We start from the raw sequence: 25,346 nt of genomic DNA on the forward strand, positions 1-25,346 counted from the left end.
GCCTTCTTAGATATTATTTAACGGCATCCGTACACACTCCTTTAATAAGCAGAAAGAACTAGATAGGCACATCATATCAATTTATTCTCACAGCTGCTTTAAGAAAACCCAATTTATGAAAATCCAAGTTTAACCTAATCTTTACAAAAGAATAATCCCTTGAGAGATTATTCTGTGAGGAACAAATAATCTGAAGAACATATATCCATTTGCTTGGTTCTGAAGGGTTGTCTATCTTTTAAAATGTCTGAGGGTACTCTGATGGAGGGAGAGAGGTCTGTGTCAGTCTGTTTAAGCTGAGTGCTTGCAGCCACAGCAGATGTGCGGATTTTCCACACGACTATGGATGGAAATCCAGCGCTTCCTGGAGGATGGCATTGGTAATTTTGGGGGGAATGGCAGTTGAGAGGATTTGAAGATGAGCTAGAAATAGATTCCCTAGGTTGGACCATGGACCAGAAGGGATTCCACAGCCATTCCTGCTACGTCACAAGCCAAGTAGTAGTACTTCCTCGGTGGGACAAGACAACTCTTAAGAACCCTGGAAGCTGTAAAAGGCAACTTCTCTGTGAGTCCTTTTCACTTTGCTAGCCTCTTCCCTTTTTTTTCTTTTGTGAGGAAGATCAGCCCTGAGCTAACATCTGCCAATCCACCTCTTTTTGCTGAGGAAGACTGGCCCTGGTCTAACATCCATGCCCATCCTCCTCCACTTTATATGGGACACAGCCAAGCATGGCCCGACAAGTGGTGCGTTGGTGCGCGCCCAGGATCTGAACCTGCGACAGCTGGGCCACTACAGCAGAGCACGCGCACTTAACTGCTTGCGCCAGGCCGGGCCCTCTCCTCTTCCCTTTTGTTTCCTCTTTTCTCTTTAGATTTTAGCCTTTCCTGCTGCCCTTTTTGGTTTTGTTTCCACCTTGCAGGAGCAGGTTTAGCTGGCAACCTCGCGATCTCCTCCTGCGCTGGCTCCTTCTTTGCCGCCCCTTTGGCTGAACTCACCTTCCTCTAGGGCATCTGGGTAGCGGGAGGGCATGTGCTGGTGTCTGGCTGGGAGAGCCTTCCCGAAGGTGGGCTGCCTGGCGGCTGCCACTCCTCCCCCAGTCTCTCTCCTCCCCCCAATTTATTTAATAATGCCCATTTGTTCATTCATTTGTCCAGTCAACAAATGTTTATTGAATGACCATGGATGTGAATCACAATTCTAGGTGTACAACGGTGAGGAGCAAACCCAAAATAAATACCTCTTGCCCTCGTGGAGTTTACAGTTTCATTTGTTAAAAATAGGGCAATTTGTCAATGTATAACTGAAAGTTGAATTATAATTCACATTTTCCAGTATTTATTTTTATTTGTATTTTCAGCATTCAATAGATTTTAAAGGTATGTCATATGTTTATCTCTCTATTTTTGTCTTTTATATTTGTGACATTGGTATTTATTTTAGATTATTGGATCTTGAGGATAGGGATTTTTTTTTTCTGGCTCTCTTGGGTAGAGGCCTTATCATAACAAATGTATCTTAATCAACACTTGTTAATGATTTCATCATTTAGACTCACACAATGTTAGCCTTGGAAGAAGCCTGAGAGATCATCTAAATTAATCCTTCAATTGTATAGGTGAGACAATGGAGGCTCTAAGTGATAGAGTTTTTAATAGAAAGAGCTGTGATCATTAATATTGTTGCCAGGTTCACATAGCGAGTTTGGTCAAAACGGGCTCGAATCTAGTTTTTCTGGATTATTTAATAAAAAATTTCTTTCAATAACTATTTATTGAAAAACTGGTGTCATTTAAAGAGCTTTGACTTTAGACAAATGTCTCAAATTTAAAATCTGTTATTTCCTACCTACACAATATTTGCCAATTTCTTTTAATTTCTCCAAGCCTTGGTTTTGTCACAGATGAACTGGAGATAAAAATAATACGTTCCGTTGAGGGTTTTTATGAGGATTAAATAAAATATGGTATGTAAAATGCTTAGCATACGATAACTCAAAACAGCCTCTGACTGTGGATGACCTGTTTTCAATATGGCTTCCAAATATTGGAGACAGAAGCCGTGCAGAGGTGAACAAGGACCCGAGGTGGGCTCGGCATATTCTCCAGCTCTCTCTGAGAGACAACTGGAAACAGTACTTCCATCCTGAAACTAAGAAAGCTCACCTGATTTTTGTATGTCACAGGGAGGAGGCAGAGTCTAACCTGGATACTATAAGAACTCAGGTGACTAATTTGAATATTAAAAATAAATATATGACTTTTTTTTGTTCTCCAAGATGAGTAGGGTCATAGTAGTTACAGGATGATTACCCCCTAAGCTTCCATCAGTGGTTCATTCAAGCCCCTCTCACCACATGGCGGAGATCATTTTCCTGCCCTCCTCTAGAGGGCAAAAAGTAAGTGCAAGAAGCATGACTTAAAACTATGAAAAGATAACATTATCAATTCCTTCTTTTCACTGGAAGGTTTCATTATCTTATGCTTTTAATCTCTGCAATTGTTTGTTTTCTTTAAATAAACACTATCTGGGGAAAAGAAGCATAGAAGCGTTTGTGTTCAACAGCACCAGATTACCCAGGCCTTTATTTGGGAGTGGGATTTGGCTATGAGGATTAAGAGAGAAAGAGATACTTGTCAAATGAAATGATAATTTTTATTCTATTGTCTTTTTCTATACTGATCACCTAAGCACATTAATGGCTATTTCTGAGAAGGGAAATATTTTGAAAATATATATAAGGTCAAATATGCCTGAATAAATAGGGTATATTCATGCAACGAAATACAAAATGATCTGAGACCTACCTGCAATGGAAAATTAAACAAATTATTAACATGCATAAATTTCTAAATCGTTAAATGAAAAATTTTAATCAGATTGTTATTATTATTGTTATTTTTATTGCTGAGGAAGATTCACCCTGAGCTAACAACTGTTGCCAATCTTCCTCTATTTTGTATGTGAGCCTCTGCCACAACATAGCCACTGATAGACGAGTGGTGTAGGTCTGCACCTGGGAACCGAATGGGGGCTGCTGAAGTGGAGCATGCTGAACTTAAACCACTAGGCCACCGGGGCTGGTCCCAGATTGTTATTATTAATACAAAGTTTAAAAATGCTACTGTACTCTGATGTAGGAAGAATATATTTAAAAAACAGGTGGGAGAGATGCTCATCAGCTTAGGATGGTGGTTCCCTCAGGAGCTGAAGGGAATTGTTTTGAGGAAAGGGGCAAAGGAGGATTCAATATAGTTTTTTGCATTGAAAAATATGCAAGAAAAAGTACCTTAAAATACAATTGGAAGTAATAGCCTTAGAATTAAAAAATGGGAGGTATTTAGACTAGACTATGGTCATTTTCTGTTATTTACGTCATTGCCTGTGCATTGTCCCATAGAACTTCCTGCAATGATGGAATTGTTCTGTCTCTGTGATGACCAATCGGGTAGCCACTAGCCACATATGGCTACTGAGCACTTGAGATGTGGCTAGTGTGACTGACCAGCAGAATTTTCAATTTTATGTAATTTTAATTAATCTAAATCTTAAATTAATTTAAATTTTAATGTGGCCGGTGGCTACCATACTGGACAGTACTGATTTAGACCACAAAGAACATTCTAAAGCTTTTCTCTGACTTCATTTTGGGAAGAAACTATCTCATTTTTCTTCTATTATGAATGTCAGTGTGACTATTTGAAGAAAACAAAATAATCTCTTGATAATATCAAGTATGACAAAGGGCAACTGAAAGTTATCGGGGTATTGGGGAAGTGGAAAAAGAAACCTTCCTGACTGTGTTTCTGTTTGTAAAGTGGAATGAGTAGAAAGGTCACTATAAGATTCCACTGGGTATATATAGAAAAGAAAGAATCAAAAGCCTTCCAAGTGCTCATGGGGGGTGCTTCGGATTTGGTAACAGATTTGATAGCTGAAGACTTAATTTCCCCAGTGACTCAACTGATACAGGGGATTTTATCTTTTTCAGAAAATTAAGAGTAAATTGGCTGGCTTAATAGACTTACTGACTCCAGTTAGATAAGTATTTGCTGTGTTTATTAAGTTGTTTATGTAGTGCAATAATACAAGTGATTTAATAAAGATAAGACTTCAGATAAATGTCAACACACTTCCCACTCTGCAGCTGGTCCATTTCAAGCAGTTAAAATAAATTAAAAGATAAAATACTGCTCACAAAAAAATTGATCATTGTCCAAGGGAAACGTTTAAAATTGAGAGAAATCGCCCACTTTCAGTGCACAAAGACATACACATATGTGTGGGAAATGAACCTCTCTGTAATCTAGAGATTCTCTACCTGAAAACAAAGAGACAGGAAGCTATGTTTTGTAGGTGTTTGCCGTAATGAGATATAATTAAAAGGTACTTATGGTTTGTAGACAAGTATTAATGACCGGTGTTATTTATAGCACAAATAATGGAGATCTTTGAATTAGATAAAATAAATGCTATTAATTCTGTTATTTATCTATTTTTACATACATCAAGGCATAGCTAATGAAAGCTTACTAAGCTATAAAATGTAGATGCTGTCACTGGAATTTAAATAACATAAAGTGGATCTGAATTTTACCCAACCTTCTCTGTTTACATTGCTTTGAAAAAAACATTTATGCTTTTACTTGTAGTTTTTCTAGAACATAATCTGACATTTGAAAAATATAGTAAAAAGATGATAATAGAGAAAGAGGATGTATTTTCATGGTGGTCAAATCATTATTTCTTTTGCCTTGCAGATTGGGGTGGATGGAATTCCTTTCCTCAGCTTTCTCAAAGCACGCAGGGCAAATCGTTGCAATTTCAGTATGCCCTTACCTATTTTTTCCATCCAAGACCTATATCACAGTTCTTGGCATATAATACTTGTTCAAAAGAGTATTTAAAGCACTGTTCAGTTTAGAAATGTTGGCCCAGTAGGCCCATGGTGAGCTCTTGCTGAATTCTGAGCCACTGAACTTTCTTACAAGACACCAAGGTTGCTGTCTCACAGTAGGAAATATTGAATTGAAACATGAAGCTCAGGACATCAAGTTCTTGGTTTGATCAGGAAAAAATTATTTACCATAGTTCGAGATTACTCTTTCTTTATTCTTGAAAATTATATGGAATATTTAATGTTTATGGTATTGCACAAAGTGTTTTTCAAATGCTTGACACACAGAGACATTAGACATTTGCAATTTCAAATGCGTGGGATAAGATCTCCACCTGCCCTAGAAACGAAGTTTGCCTTTTAACCAGGTGTGGTAGATTGTTTCTTTTTTTTTAATTTTTTGTTTATTGCAGTAACATTAGTTTATAATGTAAAAATTTCAGGTGTACATCATTATACTTCTATTTCTGCATAGATTACATCATGTTCACCATCAAAATACTAATTACAACCCATCACCACACACATGTACTGAATTATCCCTTTCACCCTCCTCCCTCCCCCCTTCCCCTCTGGTAACCACCAATCCAATCTTTGTCCCTATGTGTTTGTTTATTGTTGTTATTATCTACTACTTAATGAAGGAAATCATACGGTATTTGAACTTCTCCCTCTGACTTATTTCACTTTGCATAATACCCTCAATGTCCATCCATGTTGTCACAAATGGCTGGATTTCATCGTTTCTTATGGCTGAGTAGTATTCCATTGTGTATATATACCACATCTTCTTTATCCATTCATCCCTTGATGGACACTTAAGTTGCTTCCAAGTCTTGGCTATTGTGAATAACGCTGCAATGAACACAGGGGTGCAGGTATCTTTACGCATTGGTGTTTTCAAGTTCTTTGGGTAAATACCCAACAGTGGAATAGCTGGATCATATGGTAGTTCTATCCTTGATTTTTTGAGGAATCTCCATACTGTTTTCCATATTGGCTGCACCAGTTTGCACTCCCACCAGCAGTGTATGAGAGTTCCCTTCTCTCCACATCCTCTCCAACACATGTTGTTTCCTGTCTTGTTAATTATAGCCATTCTGACAGGCTTGAGGTGATATCTCATTGTAGTTTTGATTTGCATTTCCCTGATAGTCAATGATTTTGAATATCTTTTCATGTGTCTGTTGGCCATCTGCATATCTTCTTTGGAGAAATGTCTGTTCAGGTCTTTTGCCCATTTTTTAATTGGGTTGGTAGTTTTTTTGTTGTTGAGGTGCATGAGTTCTTTATATATTTTGGAGATTAAGCCCTTATCAGATGTATGGTTTGCAAATATCTTCTCCCAATTGTTAGGTTGTCTTTTCATTTTGTCGATGGTTTCCTTTGCTGTGCAGAAGCTTTTTAGTTTGATGTAGTCCCATTTGTTTATTTTTTCTATTGTTTCTCTTGCCTGGTCAGACATGGTGTTTGAAAAGATGTTGCTAAGACCGATGTCGAAGAGCGTACTGCCTATGTTTTCTTCTAGAAGTTTCATAGTTTCAGGTCTTACATTCAAGTCTTTAATCCATTTGGAGTTAATTTTTGTGTATGGTGTAAGGGTCTACTTTCATTTTTTTGCATGTGGCTATCCAGTTTTCCCAACACCATTTGTTGGAGAGACTTTCTTTTCCCCATTGTATGTTCTTGGCTCCTTTGTCAAAGATTAGCTGTCCATAGATGTGTGGGTTTATTTCGGGGCTTTCGATTCTATTCCATTGATCTGTGTGTCTGTTTTTGTGCCAGTACCATGCTGTTTGGTTACTATAGCTTTGTAGTATATTTTGAAGTCAGGGAGTGTGATACCTCCAGCTTTGTTCTTTTTTCTCAGGATTCCTTTAGCTATTCGGGGTCTTTTGTTGTTCCATATAAATTTTAGGATTCTTTGTTCTATTTCTGTGAAAAATGTTGTTGGAACTTTGATAGGGATTGCATTGAATCTATAGATGGCTTTAGGAAGTATGGACATCTTAACTATGTTAATTCTTCCAATCCAAGAGCACGGAATATCTTTCCATTTCTTTGTGTCTTCAATTTCTTTCAGCAATGTTTTATAGTTTTCTGTGTACAGATCTTTCACCTTTTTGGTTAAATTTATTCCTAGGTATTTTATTCTTTTTGTTGCAATTGTAAATGGGATTGTATTCTTAATTTCTCTTTCTGCTACTTGGTTGTTAGTGTATAGAAATGCAACTGATTTTTGTATGTTGATTTTGTATCCTGCAACTTTACCATACTCGTTTATTACTTCTAAAAGTTTTTTGGTGGATTCTTTAGGGTTTTCTATATATAATATCATGTCATCTGCAAATAGTGACAGTTTCACTTCTTCCTTTCCAATTTGGATCCCTTTTATTTCTTTTTCTTGCCTGATTGCTCTGGCTAGGACTTCCAGTACTATGTTAAATATGAGTGGTGAAAGTGGGCATCCTTGTCTGGTTCCTGTTCTTAGAGGAATAGCTTTCAGTTTTTCACCATTGAGGATGATACTAGCTGTGGGTGTGTCATATATGGCCTTTATGATGTTAAGGTACTTTCCTTCTATACCCATTTTATTCAGAGTTTTTATCATAAACGGATGCTGGATCTTGTCAAATGCTTTCTCTGCATCTATTGAGATGATCATGTGATTTTTGTTCTTCATTTTATTAATGTGGTATATCACGTTGATTGATTTGCGAATGTTAAACCATCCCTGCATACCTGGAATAAATCCCACTTGATCATGGTGTATAATCTTTTTAACGTATTGTTGTATGCGATTTGCTAGTATTTTGTTGAGGATTTTTGCATCGATGTTCATCAGTGATATTGGCCTGTAATTTTCTTTTTTTGTGTTGTCCTTGTCTGGTTTTGGTATCAGGGTAATGTCAGCTTCGTAGAATGAGTTAGGGAGCTTCCCCCCCCCCTCAATTTTTTGGAAGAGTTTGAGAAGGATAGGTATTAAGTCTTCTTTGAATGTTTGGTAGAATTCACCAGGGAAGCTGTCTGGTCCTGGACTTTTATTTTTGGGGAGGTTCATGATTACTGTTTCAATCTCCTTACTGGTGATTGGTCTATTCAAATTCTCAACTTCTTCTTGATCCAGTTTTGGAAGGTTGTATGATTCTAAGAATTTATCCATTTCTTCCAGATTGTCCAATTGGTTGGCATATAGCTTTTCATAGTATTGTCTTATAATCTTTTGTATTTCTGAGGTGTCTGTTGTAACCTCTCCTCTTTCATTTCTGATTTTACTTATTTGTGCCTTCTCTCTTTTTTTCCTGGTGAATCTAGCTAAAGGTTTGTCAATTTTGTTGATCTTTTCAAAGAACCAGCTCTTGGTTTTATTAATATTTTCTATTGTTTTTTTGGTCTCTATTTCATTTATTTCTGCTCTGATTTTTATTGTTTCCCTTCTTCTACTGATTTTGGGCTTTCTTTGTTCTTCTTTTTCCAGTTCCTTTAGGTGCATTGTTAGATTGTTTATTTGAGATTTTTCTTGTTTGTTGAGATAGGCCTGTATTGCTATAAACTTCCCTCTTAGAACTGCTTTTGCTGTATCCCATAAATTCTGGCGTGTTGTATTTTCATTTTCATTTGTCTCCAGGTATTTTTTGATTTCTTCTTTGATTTCTTCGTTAACCCAGTCGTTGTTCAGTAGAATTTTGTTTAATCTCCACGTATTTGTGGCTTTTCTGATTTTCTTCCTATAGTTGATTTCTAGTTTCATACTGTTGTGGTCAGAAAAGATGCTTGCTATTATTTCAATCTTCTTAAATTTATGGAGACTTGTTTTGTGGCTTAATATGTGATCAATTCTGGAGAATGTTCCATGTGCATTTGAAAAGAACGTTTATTCTTCGGTTTTTGGATGGAATGCTCTGTATATATCTACTAGGTCCATCTGTTCTAGTGTGTCGTTTAAGGCCGATGTTTCCTTATTGATCTTCTGTTTGGATGATCTATCCGTTGGTGTAAGTGGAGTGTTAAAGTCCCCTACTATTATTGTGTTACTGTCTATTTCTCTTTTTATGTCTGTTAATAATTGCTTTATATATTTAGGTGCACCTACATTGGGTGCGTAGATATTTACAAGTGTTATATCCTCTTGTTGGATTGTTCCCTTGATCATTATGTAATGCCCTTCTTTGTCTCTTTTTACAGTTTTTGTTTTAAAGTCTATTTTGTCTGATATGAGTACTGCTACCCCAGCTTTCTTTTCATTGCCATTTGCGTGGAGTATCTTTTTCCATCCCTTCACTTTCAGTTTGTGAGTGTCTTTAGGTCTGAAGTGTGTCTCTTGTATGCAGCATATATATGGGTCTTGTTTTTTTATCCAATCAGCCACCCTATGCCTTTTAATTGGAGCATTTAGTCCATTGACATTTAAAGTAGCTATTGATAAGTATGTACTTACTGCCATTTTTTAACTTTTTTTTTTTCCCCTCAGTGTTTTAGTAGTCCTTCTCTGTTCCTTTCTTCTTTTATACAGAATTGATGGTCACTTTAGTTTGACCTCTGTCTGAAAGCTCTACTCTTTAACTCCCCTCCTCCCTCCTTTTATGTTTTTGATATCATATCTAACCTCTTTTTTGTGCATTTGTATCCATTACGTTCTTATCATGGAAATAGATAATTTTTCCTATTTGTGGTCTTCTCTTTTCCCCTTAAATCAGTCCCTTTAACATTTCTTGTAGCACTGGTTTCTTGGTGACAAACTCCTTTAATTTTTGCTTGTCTGGGAAAATTTTGATCTCTCCTTCCATTTTGAATGATAACCTTGCTGGGTAGAGTATTCTTGGCTGTAAGTTTTTTCCTTTTAGCACTTTCAATATATCATGCTATTCTCTTCTAGCCTGTAAGGTTTCTGCTGAGAAGTCAGCTGATAGCCTTATGGGGTTTCCTTTGTATGTAGCTTGACATTCTCTTGCGGCTTTTAGGATTCTCTCTTTATCTTTAATACTGGACATTTTGATTATGATGTGTCTTGTTGTGGGCCTCTTTGGGTTTATCTTGTTTGGGGCTCTCTGTACTTCCTGTACCTGGATGTCTGTTTCCTTCCTTAGGTTAGGGAAGTTTTCATCTATTATTTCTTGAAATAGATTCTCTGCCCCCTTGTCTCGCTCTGCTCCTTCCGGGACAACTATAACATTGATGTTAGTGCGCTTGATGTTATCCCAGAGGTCCCTTAGACTATCCTCACTCTTTTTAATTCTTGTCTCTTTTACCTGTTCAGCTTGGGTAATTTCTTCTAGTCTTTCGTCCAGCTCACAGAACCATTCTTCTGTATCCTCTACTCTGCTTTTGAGTCCCTCTAATGAATTTTTCATTTCCAGTATTGTATTTTTCATTTCTGATTGGTTCTTTTTTATATCTGCCATTTCTTTGTTGACATTCTCACTGAGTTCATCTATTCTTCTCCCCAGATCAGTGAGCATCCTTAACACTCTTAGTTTGAATTTTCTGTCAGGTAGGTTGCTCATTTCTGTTTCACTTAGTTCCTTTTCTGGGGTTTTGTCCTGTTCCCTTACTTCGAATGTATTCTTTTGCCTCCTCATTTTGTCTCTTTCCCTGTGCTTGTGTCTACGTATTAGGTAGGTCAGCTACCTCTCCTGCTCTTGGATAGGTGACCTTATGTAAGTGATGGCTTAGGGGGCTTCCAGTGTGCTTCCCTCAGTTCTCAATGTTCCAGGGGTGACCCCTATGTGGGCTATGTGTGTCCTTCTGTTGTGGCCTGTTTGCTCTCCCTGTAGGCACCCAGGGAGGCCGAGTTATGCTCCTGTCCAGCTGTTGTAATGCTCAGCTGCTTGTAGTTGTTGTGGGCCCTTCAGTCTCTTTATCAGGTGTGGGGAGTCCCAGCACAGTTGGCTGCAAGTTCTAATACCACATTTGTGTTGCAGTATTTCTTTTAAGTGAGTAGGCCCCCAGCCTGGAGGGTTGTTAGGCTCAGGGTCTTACAATTGCTGTAAGCCTCTAGCCTATTAGGTCTCTTGTCAGCTCTCTGAGGATTGCAGCTGGGTGGGGCTGGCCTCAGGCACAGGAGCACCCAATTGTTTCAGGCTTTGGAAGGTGGGGCAAACCCCCTATGTGGGTCTTTGAGAAACACAAGTCTTCTGCAGCTGACAAACCGTGCTGCCCACAGGTCCACACACAGAGTCAACACAGTCCTGCCCCGTGTGCACACCCCGACCTCCCCAAGCAGACCCAGTCTTTCCACGGCGGGAGCCCCACACACTCCACCACTGCCCCACACTCTCCACCCGCTCCTTGTGTACACCCTACCCCTCTGAAGTCGGCTCAGTTGCCAGGCTGCAGAGAATCCAGTCACCAATCTATGCAGGCCCACAAGTTGCCTGAGGGCTTGTTGTTGGGTGGGGCCAGTCTCTAGGGCGGGCTGCCTGCCCTGGCTGAGCTGGATTAAATCGGTGCTCTTGCGGGTGGGGCAGACCCTGGGCTAGCAGGCCTCAGGGAGATCTCCAATGGCGTCTGTGTCAGCACGCCCACACCAGGCCACAACAATGGCTGCCGCCAATGTCCCAGTCCCTGGAGAGGTCTCACCCCTCACCGAGATGCACTCAGGGCCTGTTAGGTGAGTCTCTTTTCACTACAGCACTGTGCACCTTTCTTTCTGGTGATTTTAGGTTGCTTTCTGAAACGGGTGAGTTTGTGTGCGGGCCCTTTAAGAGCCGGTTTTAGTTTCTTTGTGAACTGGGTTTTCTGGGGGTACTCCCCAATGTTTTAGTAACAGGCAAAGTCAGATATTATGCTGCTGGTGTCGATTGTGCTGGGTCCACAAAGTGCCCACAGCGGGGGTGCTCCCCGGCTCAGGGCCCCGCTCCTCCAGGGAGGGCTGCGTACCTGTGAGCTGCTCCCGGCCTTGAAGTGGCGGCTTGTGAAGGCGGCGTTTTTCCTCTCCAGAAGGGAGTCTCTGCCTCTTCCACCTCAGTTAGGATTGTCCGTTGTTGCAGGAGTTCCTCTTATCCAGTTTTCAGTTCTGTCTCAGGGGTAATTTTTCCACGAGTAGTTGTAAATTGGCTGTGTTCACGGGAGGAGGTGAGTTCCGAGTCTGCTTACGCCGCCATCTTGACTCGAGATCTCGGTAGATTGTTTAATGGCCACAAATTCTTCCAATCTTTGTAGCAGGCCCCTTTGCAATGTGACTTTGCTGTTCTTTTCGTTCAGAATTGCAGTCTTTTTCTCTATACCTTGAATCTGGGCTGATTTTTGATTTGTTTGACCAATAAAATGTGCCAGAAGTGACATTCTGTGAATTCTAGGGGCTAGGACTTAGGAGGCTTTGCAGTTTCTGGCTTTATGTTTCTGGAATGCTCCCCTGAGAACTCCACATGAAGAAACTTCTGCTTATTGGAGGATGCGAAGGCATTTGGTGAACTGAGGCTTCCCAGGTGACAGCCAGAACCAAGTATCAGACATGTGAGTAAGGTCACCTTGGACCTTCCAGCCCCTCTGATCTTCCAGCTGACGCAGCCGCATGAGTGAGCCCAGGCAAAACCAGCACAGGAATTGTTGTTTTAATCCACCATGTTTTGTAGTAGTTGGTTGTGCAGCAAAGGGTAACCGAGACTCAGAGGACACAGCTTCTCAAGTGAGATTGTTGAGATAGCATATAGAAAAATAAATAACAGGGATGCATTATTAACTTCCAGATCCTTTTGGGTTTGGGAAGGATTGCATACCTTGATACAGAGAGTGACATGAATAACTTAGTCGTGAATGGCAGATATTTTAATTAGTACAGTGTTTAAATGCAAAAAACAAATTACAAGATTAATGTCCATACATTATTACTAACTTGTCCATTTTGTTCATGCAAATATATTTTGTAAAACATACTTTTAGTAGTAGAAATTAAAATAATTATCTTTGGGAATTATGAGAATTAAATCACTTGATGAATGACAATAATAGTGATTGGGATTTCCAGAGATTCATACCAGGAATGACCCCTCTCAATTTCCTGACTTGTACATGTATTGTTCACTGTGTGTATTTGTTAACCACGGGAGAGTAGTGTGCTTGAAATACAGTCAACCAACCCATACTTCTTGTTACTTTCCTGTGGTTGTTTTGGTTCTGGTGGCTGTTGTTTCAGATTGCTTTGGGCCTCTAAATGTAAAATTTAAGGTTTTTTTTTTTAAGTGTAAAAAATTTAGAAATGATTTTTAAAAAGATGAGAAAGTCATAGCAAAAATCACTCTTTAGTACATCTTGCTATTAGACTGCAACCTAAAGAAAGGTTAAAAGTTGACTGGTGAACCTTAAGCAGTTTTAAAATATGCTCATATTAATCAATATGTCTCCAAATACCATAACAGTGCAAAATTTCAACAACAAGAATATGTTGTAGGCAACTGAAGATGCTTCTCGATAAAACATTTTCCAATCTCAGCTCAGAGAAATAATAATCTTATAAAAATATAGTGTTCAGAAGGTTGGAAGAAAGAGCAGAATATTGCAAAACTAGGCACAAGAAGTCTACCAGCTGTTCAGAAAGTTGAAAAAGTCAATAAATGAAGCTAAATCCTAGTCTTCTAAAATCACTTTTCAGGTAAGATAAATATGGTTCTTTTCACCTTAAATTCTCATTTGACAGTATCCCAGCACATGTCTTGGCTATTAATACACTTGGGTAGCCTCAGGGAGACTTTCAAAAAGTGGTTCTTAAGATACTGATATTCTTGTCTCCAGACTCATGAGTCATTTGGACACAAGCGTTGAATTTAAGAGGTACTCACTTTCTCACTGTTGAGCTAGTAGAAAAAACATAATTATTATACTGAAGATTCAATAAGTGTTCTTTCATTTTCAAAGTAGATTCTTACAACACTATTCTAAAATCTTTCATGACCAGGTCTTCTGTGAGGAAGGAATAACATATCTTAAATTTGTCCCTAGACCTGTGGCTCTGGTCAAAACTGCATACCCCTCTGCAAATAAAAAGGCAGTGAGGTAAAATATGGAGCAGCTACAGGTGCTTCACCCCAGGAAAAGACAAGAAACTCTATTCACTAGGAAATGGACTCTGTTTACCTTTTTTCACATCAAGATTTCTGTGGCCCTGGGGCTGTTTTACTGGAGATTGGTTGCTAGGAGAGTTCTGGACTCACTTCTTAAAAGACAGATGTGCGGTGTTTGCATTTTTTAGAAATTGCTGAGGTGTTCCTCAGTCAGTCTTGGTTTAGTTAAAGAAGGTTAGCTGAAACTGAGGTGGGGAGTATATTTTTTGAATATCTGGATCCAATCTTATTTTCTCTTCGAAAGGGGCACATGTGCACGTGTATGCATACTCATGTGCATGCACATGGTGAGCTTTAGAGAACTGGTTCTTCTGTACTAAATATTACATAATTTGTTAAAATTGTATGCATTACTTGTCCACTGTGTAAAAGATACTATGCTGAGGGTGGCCAAGGAAGCACAGACTTACCCCTCAAAGATCTTATTGTGTAATGGATTTATGTTATCTGTTCTTGTCTTTTACATTAAGCTATTTGTATCCTAATAATAATGCTCCTTCTTTGGAGGTACATAGAGTTTTGAACAGTTGCTAACTACATAAGCGACTTGGTACCGTAGAAATGTCATACCTGTGACCAGTTCATAGGCTGTTGGTGCATAGCTTCCTTTGGCACAAAAGAATGTTAGAGTACAAACAAATATTTAATCAATGAACAAAGAGAATAGAATATCCTATTAAACTAGTATGTAACTTAATTTCTGCATGTTACTTATAAACTATTTTTTATTTATGCTACAATAGGTAAGAGGGAAATTATTTTTTAAACATCTTTTGAAACAAATAAGAAAAAATTATGTTAGGTCTCTAATATTGCCATTAGGAAAAAACACATTTTGGCACACAACTGTGGCATTTTAATTAGTTTTTTATTTCCTATTGTAATGACTTCTGTTTTATGTCTATGGATTTTGTACTGGCTGGTTAAGTGACTCAAGAAACAGTTTTGTGGTAGTATAATAGTTTTGTTTAAACTATAATATATGTAACATGCCAGGCAATGTCCAGTTTAATGAAACATACGTTATGGGTGAAAGAATCCATGTAATATCCTAAGGTAGCTTAATCAAATTTATGATAGCCAATTCATAGGCAGGCACAATATTACCCAATTAGCAACCTTGGCTTTATGAATCAATTGCATTATGTATTTTTAGATTTCAGCATCTCTTGTGATCAATCAGCTTTCAACATTGAGTACTCAAATGCAATTTCAAAATGAAGGAGCCAGAATCACTGGCCAGCATAGGTACTTGGCCGGTTGTTTTATATGATGCTGGATATTGAGAAAGTTAATCTGTCTCTGTTGATGGCAGTCATGTATTTCTAACAATGCTATCATCAAATTAAATATTATAGAAGTTAGCTGATTTGTTTGAAGTATCATTAGGCAATAATTGTCAGAGATATAAGCCAAAGAAAAGTAAAATATTTCAATTCAATTGTTTGTTAATCATTTCCGTGTGGGATTTCTTAAGTATCTATTGTATTTGGGGAAGAAAATGAAACATTTTATTCAATAGAAAAGTGACCCAGCCCACATGTCATTAGCCTAGCTTAATTGTACAAATTTACTTTTTTAAAATAAACTAGGATAAAATTTATATAGAAAGAAGATGCAACAGAGACCTCTATATAGAACAGCTCTGTCAAGTCACCAACAACAATATTATCTAAAACAAGTTTCCTTATGATCAATTTATGTATTGAACAGTTTGTTTAGAACTCAATCCTTGTTGATTGACTTTGTAATTGAATATTCTCTCTCTCTCTCTCTTCATCTTCATAGCATTCTTAGAATTAAAACGAGACGAATATACAGAACCCAGTTTGTCTTAGGTAATTCTGCTTAACTTTGTGACTTTTATAATTGATAGAACTGTTTTGTACAATTGTATCTTATCTTTTAAAATATCTACTATGCTTTTCAACATGTTAAGGGTTTTTTAAAGTCTAAAGACACTTTCTTCAAAGTTTAATTTTAAGCGGGTCTATTTAAGGTGGGCTAAATATTCAAAGAAATTTTCCCAGTACAGAACTTTTAAATGCTGGATAAAATTTTTAAAAAATAATTTAAATGCATGACTCAATTGAATGGAAAGTAAGGAAAATCCTTGGAGGCCAGAAAGAGGGAGAAGGTGAGAATGCTGAGAGCAAAGCAAGCATTGAAACCCTAGAGCTTGGGCTACGTCTGCAGGGACAGGAGGCAGAGTCTGAGGCAAGAATAGTGTGAGGGTTTCTCTGGAGACTGATGAAGAAGGGACACCAAGAGGATGCTCAGAGAGTGACCTGGAACTGCTCCCCCCAGAGGGAGAGAGCGTGCAGATACTTGCCCATATTGACCTTGGCTCTGGGTAAAAAGTTAAAAAAGAAAGTCTCCTCTGAGGATTGGTCCTCAAAGCCCATTTTCCCAAGAGTTTGGGTCCAGACTTCATAATATTAGGTGGAAAAAAACAAAAACAAAAACTCAGACTGATAATGTGGTTTAAAGGGATCCAGGCTGAGACGGTCTATAGTTTCTAGAAGCAGCAAATACAAATACGTTTTGGAGAGGCACAATTTCAATGTAGAGGCTGAAGTGATAAGCTTTGAAGATGGAAGAAGGGGCTATGAGTCAAGGAATGCAGGCAGCCTTTAGCTGAAAAAGACAAGGAAACAAATTCTTCCCTGGAGCCTCCAGAAAGAATGCAACATTGCTAACACCCTGTGTTTAGCCCCATAAAACTCGTTTCAGGGTTTTGGCTTCCAGAACTGTAAGATAATAAATTTGTATTGTTTGAAGCCGCTAAGTTTTTGGTAATTAGTTACAGCATCAATAGGAAACTAATATATGGTGATTAGATGAATTGGCTTCAGTAGAAATGGTTTTAGGGAAGGATCTGATACTAGTCAGAACCACCAGAAGACAGGGAGAAATATATACCTGGATTAAGAAATTAAAATGTCTGTATAGAAAGTAATTTATAAAGTACCACTGATTCCTCTAACTCATTTGGAGGTTGAATTCTTTCTACTTTGTGCATACAGAATTCAAAGCTTGAGTTTAGAAATGACATACACATTTAGGTTGACAAACCCGGAGTTGTAACCCAGAATTTGCTGCCTAATGACAATGTGTGATAATTTTTTCTGAAAATCAAAATGTACTAAATTGTTGACCAGAACTTTGATCTTCAATACTTTGGTGTTTAAAAGTGCTTCCCAAAGCAGGTATAACAAGGGCTAACTAGGGAAACTGAGCCCCAAATTATGGTTTTTAAAGTATATACCAGTGAGACAGAATGAGACAAAATGCAAAACTAAATAAAAGGGAAGGAGTTGAAATATAAGGACTTACAAGATACTATAACTCAGTTATTTTTAGTAAGTGTCTGTCTCCTTAATCAGCCACTTTGCCGTAAGATATAAGACCACAGACAATACCAAGACACGTCTCTGAAAACTTTTGTACATCGATGTAAGAACATATGTTAGGCTATCTCTACCATCTGCTGTTCATGTGGAAGTCATGATACATGAGCCTGACTGCTGGCTACACACGTCCTAAATTAAGATTCTCAATGGTGAATGTTGGTGAGTAAAAGTGAATATCTGTCCCAATCAATTTTACCTCACAATTTGATCTTGCGTGAAAAATATTTCCACCTATCAGAAAACCATGTGGTATCATTTGCTCATAGTGATTTCTAAATATTTATTATTTATGTAGATTTTGAACCTGGAATATATGAAAATCTGTGTGTGAGGAGAATTTAAGCTATCCCAAGACTCAAATATTCTGTAGAAAATTTGTTTCAAAATAAAAGGCTAATTTTGAAAATCAATTTTTCAAATCCCAGAATTTGGGTTTTCCATGTACAATCTGTTTCTGATTTATCTTTGCATCTCCACAGAGTGTCTAATAACATGTCTGAACCTTAGTAAACATCCAATATTTGCCTGATATATGCAATCACTACGGCCACCATCACTTGCTTTAATTCTGAGTCTCCTTTAATATTCATGAGTATCTGACTTATGGGAGTCACCAGGATGTTTCCTTAGGAAGTCCCAGGAAAACAAGAGTGGGAATATAAATGGGAGAAGAGCAGGATATTTCTCACTCCTCTGCCTGTTCACACTCAATTGTTCTGTATCATGCTGGGGATGGGTGGGGAGGGGTTATTACTTGGGCCAGCTAATGAGTATGCTCGAGACTGTCGCAAGAATAGGCCATATGTGACAAAATAGCTGAACAGGTATGTGCTGAAGTATTAACGCAGCTAAAACTTGAGCAATACAGGCAATCATTTCATCCAAGACTAGAAACAATTCTCAAATACAAAAGAACTTTTAATGTGAGGTAGTATGTTCTTGCCAAAACTTCTTAGGGTTCTAGCAAGTAGTGATGTGCACGATCAGCATTATAATCTGTACTAAAGTAGCATTCCTTCTCATCCTAAAAATATAATCCAGACCACAGAGTGGACCCTTCCTTCTATTAGTATCTGATTATTCCGATGAGCATAATATTAATGTGTAAAAGTAAGGCAATTTCAGGAAAGAGTAAAAAGTGAAATTGAAGATGAAAGTGCTATTATCTTTTTAATATTAAAAATTTCTTACAAAGGACTTCTGAAGAGAAAAACTGTAGCCACATCATAACAGACCACCTCCTTGCTACCCAATTCAATGTTGTCTTTATACCCGTGAAACTGTAAAATTGAACCATAAAAAAGTGGTTAGCCAGAAAGTTAGTCAAATTAGTGTGTATAATTTTTCTGTTATCCAATAACAAAAATGTACATGCCACATATGAATATTTATCCCACATGCTCTCCTTGATCATCAGCAAATATGTAATGATCAGAATGATCTAGAATGTAGTTAGACTCTAACTAGCTCTTATGCAATTATTGTATGGCTGTGTGCCTGAGTCAGGGACAGAAATAGGGGAATTTGTGTATATGTAGGTGTCCATGGGAGAGGGACACGGCCTGCTTTTATATTAGTGATGTATGTTTATCGAGAAATAGCTATATAATACATTACAGCTTTTCCCAGCTTGCCCTTGTTTCACTAGACTTCAGGCATTTTATAAGATATTCATTTAACATGTAGATGTGTGAGTCTTGTAGTCTGTTTAAAATTGTGATATAGTTGAACATGATGATAAGGTTACACCTAACCTTCATGTGAATGATTAACTCATAAAGAATGCCTTTAAAAAATATTATATTAAAAATATTAAGAGATGGGCACCTGGCAATCTTTGTCTTAGGACAACACCTATTCTGTTGGTTTATCGTCCTGTTGGGCAGGTAAGGGCTTCCTTATGTCTAGGAGAAATGTCTATAAGGTTTATTTCAGACTGATTTTTTTTTTTTAATTTGAATTTCCATCACCAGAGTCACTGGCCAGAATTATCCTCAAAAACTGTAGATGCTTAAAAATAGCCTTCAAGTCACCCTGGAGCCACTTTTGGAAAGTGTTTCCACCTTTCCTTATCAGGCTCCTTTTCCATCCCTTTCCCTGGTCGGCTTTCTCTTCTTTGAATGTAGTTGGGTTCCTCACAGTTTTTTTAGTGTGCTGTCCAAAACAGGATACTTTCCTCCCTCTGACTAATGGGGAGGAGAGAAGAAGAATTACGTTTCAGGCTTGTCTACTCTGCTCCTATTGATTTGTGCTGGTATCATATTGACTTTTATCACAATAGCGCTGAATTGCTGATTCATATTCAGCTTGTGGCCAACCCCTAGCTCTCTTTGTTTTATTTGTTCATACTTGCTTTTCTCCACCATGTGTTTGTGATTCTGATAATTTTTCCAGGGTATATTACTCTGTACTTGCCCTACTAAATATTTTTTAGCTGTTCCTAATAATAAATGTTAATTTCTTTTTACAGCAAAATATGGGCATGTTTTATAAAGCACTGTTATCTCTTCGGGTTGTTAGTGTACTGCTCTGAACACATGGCTGATTTTGCTTAGCTTTTTTTCAAAATCACCTAATGTCCAATTACAAGTATACAAAAAATATCACCATTCATGGCATGTTATGTATATGAAGTGATTGTATAGTAGGTGCTGAATAAATATTTATCGATAGTGACCACAGACTATTGTACATAGAAACCATTCCAAAAGCTTGCAGGAAACACTGATTTTTTAAAAAAGCATGCTTTGGCCTTTCTTTCCTGTTTACATTTAAACAATAAGAATGAAAAACTACAAGCCAGAGGGCTTCTGTTGTTCTCAGTGAATAACTGAGATGGTGTTTTAGTAGCACACTCACAAGGTTTGTGGAAATTAACTTCACACCAGGAACTCCGTATTGAAATAGATTGTTTAAGAATAATTCTTCTCTTTGAGAAGGGTGAGGGATTAATCTGCAGAAATGTTCATGCTAGAGCTGTGCATGTGTTGAAATTTGTCAGGGGGAAGATAAATGGGCCCTCCTTGAAAAGTAAATCGCACCATGGCTAATCCCTTGGGAAAGCTGGAGAATTGTTATGGCAGCAAAAGCAACCTCAAAAAAGGAGGCACCATCACTGTTTATTTAGAAAGGAGAAAGATGGGGAGAAGACATGATCGTAAAATGAGATGAAAGTGTACTTGACTTTAAAAATATGTATATTCAAATATTCACGGGATGCAATTATATCTATATTTTGATTCTTTGGGGAATCATTTGTGTGCTTTAAAATGAGAGTCATACTTAGGGCCGATATTAAAAACATTTAACAGCGCTGCATCCAGGCACTGACCAATCAGAAAGAATGTCAGGGGAGGTACCTTAGCCAGGTCTTGGTGACCCCACCCAGGTGCTAGCTGTTAACCCTTTAATTGCTGACTCAAGAGAAAGTGGGGGGAGATCGTAAGGCCGCTTAGGAGGCTCAGAGCAGTGCCTATTTTCTAACATGTATGGAAGATATTAATATTTTAGCAAACAATATGGCTGTTCTGGTATGTACCATCTAAATATCAGCCCTCATTCTAATAGAAAATTATCTAGTAATTTTATTGGGAAAAGAATGTAAATTTCCTGAAAGAGATGGTATATATTAAAGGAAAAGTCATGAAATGTCCATGAAATTTGAATATCAGATAAACAACAAATAAATTTTTTTAGTGTAACTATATCCGAAGGAATATTTGAGACAAACTTATACTAAAACATTATTTATTGTTTATCTGATATTCAAATTTAACTGGGAGCCCTGTATTTTATCTGGCAACCCTAAATAGAATACATTTAGCAGGAACTGTATTAGTATCCTAATGAAAATGCTAAAAGGAAGAGAGGAGAAAGATTTGCTACAGGGAACCCAGCGCATGGAGATCACCTGAGCATACTTGACAAAGAGCTGCTCTGGAATTCCAATTATATGGCAAGAAATGTTAACTGCAGATTTATGAAACTGTGGGATGCAAAGTTGCACGTAATAAAATGCTTTGGGAATTAAACAAGAGGAGATAAGGTGGCACTTGCATTTAAAAGAGTTGTCTTTCCCACCTAGGAAAAGCTAATTCAGTCATCATCCAATGGCTTCCATAGAGTGCCTGTCTACCTGGGAAACTGGGCAATGTGTTTTACAAAGTGAGAAAACAGACATGGTGGATAGCCTTTGTCAGCCTATAATCTAGACGTCTACACTGAAGTGGAATTATAAAGGAGATAATTGAAGAAATGTTGATCAAGGATCCATAACCTCCATCCCTCATTCTAAATGGGGAGGAGAAAAGTTAGTCTAATTTATGGGAAAGTGTTTTGTAAATCATTTTAAAATGCAGTTTTATTACATCCAAACCTTGGTATATACAACTATACCGTAGGTTCAGAAATATATGCTGTTGAGTGAGGTTTCCTCGGCACTACTGACATTTTGTACTGGATAATTCTTTGTCATGAGGAGCTGTCTTGGGCGTTGTAGGATGTTTAGCAGCATCCCTGGCTTCTTCCCGCTAGACACCAGTTCCCTGCCCTCCCAGTTGTGCCAATCAAAATTGTCTCCAGACATTGCCAAATGTCCCCCCAGGGGACAAAATTGCCCTAAGTTGAGAACTGCCATTCTAGGTACCTACAGGAGGGAGATCCCCAGCAGTGTGGGTGGGGTGGGGGGAGGTCTCCTTCAGATTCACACGTGTCCATGAAAGAGTTAGTTTTAAACATCTGCAATGTCCAGAAAGCCCTCATATTCAATCACTACCATAGGTATTAAAAATACTGATACCTGGCCCCACCCCAGAGATTCTGGTTTAACTGGTCTGGAGGAAGGCCTGGACAGCCTGAGATTTTAAAAAAAGGTGATTCTAGGTTGAGAATTACTCCGTGGATTAGTGGTCCTCAAACCTTAGTGTGCAGCAGAATCACTCGGAAGGCTTGTAAACACAGATTGTTGGGCCCCAGTATTCCTGATTCAGTAGGTCAGGGATGGGGCCTGACAATTTGCATTTTGCTGCTGATGTTGCTGGTCCTCAGACCACACTTCGAGAACCACTAGTTTAGAGACACACTCCTGGCCTCTCTTTGCCCTTCCGCTTTTATCTCCTGAGGGAAGGAAGCATGGCCGACCAGGATTTATGGGATTGGTGAGCTGTAGAGAAGGAGCAGGCTCACATGATTTCATCCCTGCTAAGCCCTTTTTTGAATTTTCCTTTCTGCAGGCTGAGTACTTTCAGCTGTTCTCCGCAGTGCAGTAAAGTGGTCAGCCCCTATGCCAGGACCTGATGGTGGGTCTAGCCGAATTCTAGATTGTAATATAGGAATCCGGTTGCACTCACGTATCTAAGCATTGTTCTCCAGAGCTTGATCAGTCATGAAGCCGGCAATTTGCTCTTCATCTGCCAGGCTGCCTATCTAAATCTTAATTGGTTCTGACCTTGGATGGAGAAGGGGAATAATTCACTGGACTCGTTCCCTTACCAAGCATGTCCTAATTTAGTCTCTTGGACTTCTGTCTTGTTCTCCAGTATTGAAGAGGACCAGAGGGCACGCACACAACCCCTTCCTGATATCCCCACGTAACTCTTGATAAAACATATAATTGTTGGAAACAATGAAAGTACTTAAAATGTTGGGAAGCATAAATCTTAGGCTTCTTGGGTTGTGGCAATGTTAAATTTGTAAATGTTCCTTAAGATAGAAAACGGAAACAAAGAAGTCCTGAGAATTTCCTAGAATGACCTATCAGTATCAAGGCTGAGTTTGTTGTACCCCTCCCTTCTTTACCTTCCCCTCTGCAGAGTTAGGTCTGCAAACAGCACTCTCTTAGTTATGGCAGTTGGAATTCTGGTGCGTACTGTGTCTCTTACTCACTGTCTTGGTAATCTGCCTTATATTTTGTTTCCCCACTATCGCTTGCCTGGTGATATTATAATTCCAATTAATCAGGTTAGAAGTTGGCCTAGAAGAGGGTCATGGGAACCCAGTCATATTTGTTCACAGAACACTGCAGTAGTCTTTAAGGGAATTGCCTGCTAAAGTGCTATACATATTAGAGCTACACATAAATATTCATATATTCATTGATGATGGATTGCATGAATAGAATAATGGACAAAGGTGGGTAGGAGAGCTAGTCTATTAGAAAAATTTAAAATACAACCCTACTGTCCTACAAGTAGAACTTGAAAATTGCTGTGCCAAGGGTATTTCTCATCCTCAGCCTTGTCATTCTATGCAAATTCTAGAAGACCCAGGGGGAATGCTAACCCTGCCTTTCTACATGGGATATTAATTCAGTATAAATTCTCTTCCTCTATGAGAGATCCCTAAAAGTGAAGCATAAGCCACAAACAGCAGATTTTAAGAAATAGTAGAGTATATGGTAAAGCATTTTGTGATTGGACCCCAGCTCCAGGGAAATGAACTTTTGAGCTGTGCTTTTCTATAGTTTGAGTGATGCAAAAAATCATTTATAAATACAGAATAATCATGGCCAGTAGTAACAATTTGTCCAAGTCCTAGATTTTTATTTATGTGAGTGTTTCCTTCTTTTGCTTTTATCAAATCCCTTCTAGAAGTTCCTCTGGACTTCCAAATGGTCAAAAAAACCTATCTTGGTATTAGAAAGAAATTTATGAAAAAAAAAAAGAAAGAAATTTATGGAGTGATTCAGCCCAAATTCTACCTCTAGGCAAGATCTTTTCCCCAGGTTTCAAGAAAAATGGCTGTTTTGCCTGTTCTCCAAATTCTTCCAGATCTGGGTCCTGCATCCATCTTTATCTGGTTGTAGTACTTAATCACCCTTGTTGTCAGGTTTCTTTCTTCTGGCTAACCTGTGGCATTTGAATCCATTTTCTCTTCCACATGGTGCTTAAATGCTCAACACCTCCCTACGCAAACCCCTTCCCCTTCTATGTCTGACTGACAAATACACCTGTGGTTTGTTTCCTAGAATATATAATCCACCATTTTTCATAGATGGTTTTATTAGTCTGAATTTTCCAGAAAAGTAGAATATATATATTTGTATGTGTGTGTTTATGCGTGTGTGTGTGTATATATATATATATATATATATAGAGAGAGAGAGAGAGAGAGAGAGAGAGAGAGAGTGAGAGAGAGAGAGCAAGAGATTGATTTACTATAAGGTATTGGCTCACATGAATGTGGAGGCTGAGAAGTCCCAAGATCTGCAGTTGGCAAGCTGGAGACTCAGGAGAGCTAATGGTGTAGTTTCAGTTCAAGTCTGAGTCCAAATGCAGAAAAAGCCTAATGTCCCAGCTCAAAGACAGGCAGAGAGAAAGAATTCTCTCTTACTCAGCGTTTTATTCTATTCAGGCCTCCAATGGATTGGATGAGTCCCATTCACTTTGGGGAAGGCCATCTGCTTTACTCAGTCTACTGATTCAGATGTTAATCTCATCCAGAAACACCCTCACAGACACATCTAGAAATAATGTTTAACCAAATATCTCGGTTCTTGGTGGCTCAGTCAAGTCGATTTGTAAAATTAACCATCACAATGACACATTCCAACCCTTGAACCAGCATGCTCTCCTTCTCTGAACTTCTCAAATATTTCCATAATCCTCTTAAGATATGGAGACTAACACTGGCCAGGCCATGTAAAGATGGCTGGACCCAGCTCAAAGGCATGAAGTATTGCTTCCCAGCTTTGAAGAGGCAGATCCCTATCAATACAATCTGCCACCAAAGTGTTGCGAAGTCATGAACATGGAGAGGGCAACAGTCCTTGCTCCTGCTAGCCACAGATTCAGCCCACTAGTCTGTTTTCAAACTTCTGCAAGCCTGAGGAAGCTCCTTTTATTCCAGATGGCCCCAAGAGACCTGCATGTTTCGGATCTGGACATAGGATCCAATTTGGGTGCTACTGATGATAACAATAATGACACTGTAGCTACCCTTTTTTGAATGCCTACTCAGTGCTAGGTATTTCATATAAT

The 25,346-nt window shown here is 38.4% G+C and overlaps 1 protein-coding gene and 1 long non-coding RNA gene across 10 annotated transcripts in view; one reads left to right on the plus strand and one right to left on the minus strand.

The window, feature by feature from the left end:
* Positions 1–25,346, minus strand: part of LOC147918200 (uncharacterized) — a 475,202-nt gene that overhangs the window by 350,558 nt on the left and 99,298 nt on the right. The window lies entirely within an intron of this gene.
* Positions 11,359–25,346, plus strand: part of LOC147918203 (uncharacterized) — a 215,908-nt gene continuing 201,920 nt past the window's right edge. For 8 of the 9 annotated variants that reach the window (XR_015551556.1, XR_015551555.1, XR_015551558.1 and 5 more), the window contains exon 1: positions 11,359–11,508. Coding sequence is in view for 1 of the 9 variants with exons in the window: in XM_087428647.1 (XP_087284773.1) it covers positions 11,399–11,508 (110 nt within the window). In the remaining 8 variants the exon portion in view is untranslated. The remainder of the gene's footprint in view (positions 11,509–25,346) is intronic. The other variant, XR_015551561.1, reaches the window with a different exon arrangement.

The sequence above is a fragment of the Ceratotherium simum genome, chromosome 1, assembly GCF_057802395.1.
Source record: "Ceratotherium simum simum isolate JZ-2026a chromosome 1, ASM5780239v1, whole genome shotgun sequence".
In the NCBI taxonomy this organism is placed as follows: domain Eukaryota; kingdom Metazoa; phylum Chordata; class Mammalia; order Perissodactyla; family Rhinocerotidae; genus Ceratotherium; species Ceratotherium simum.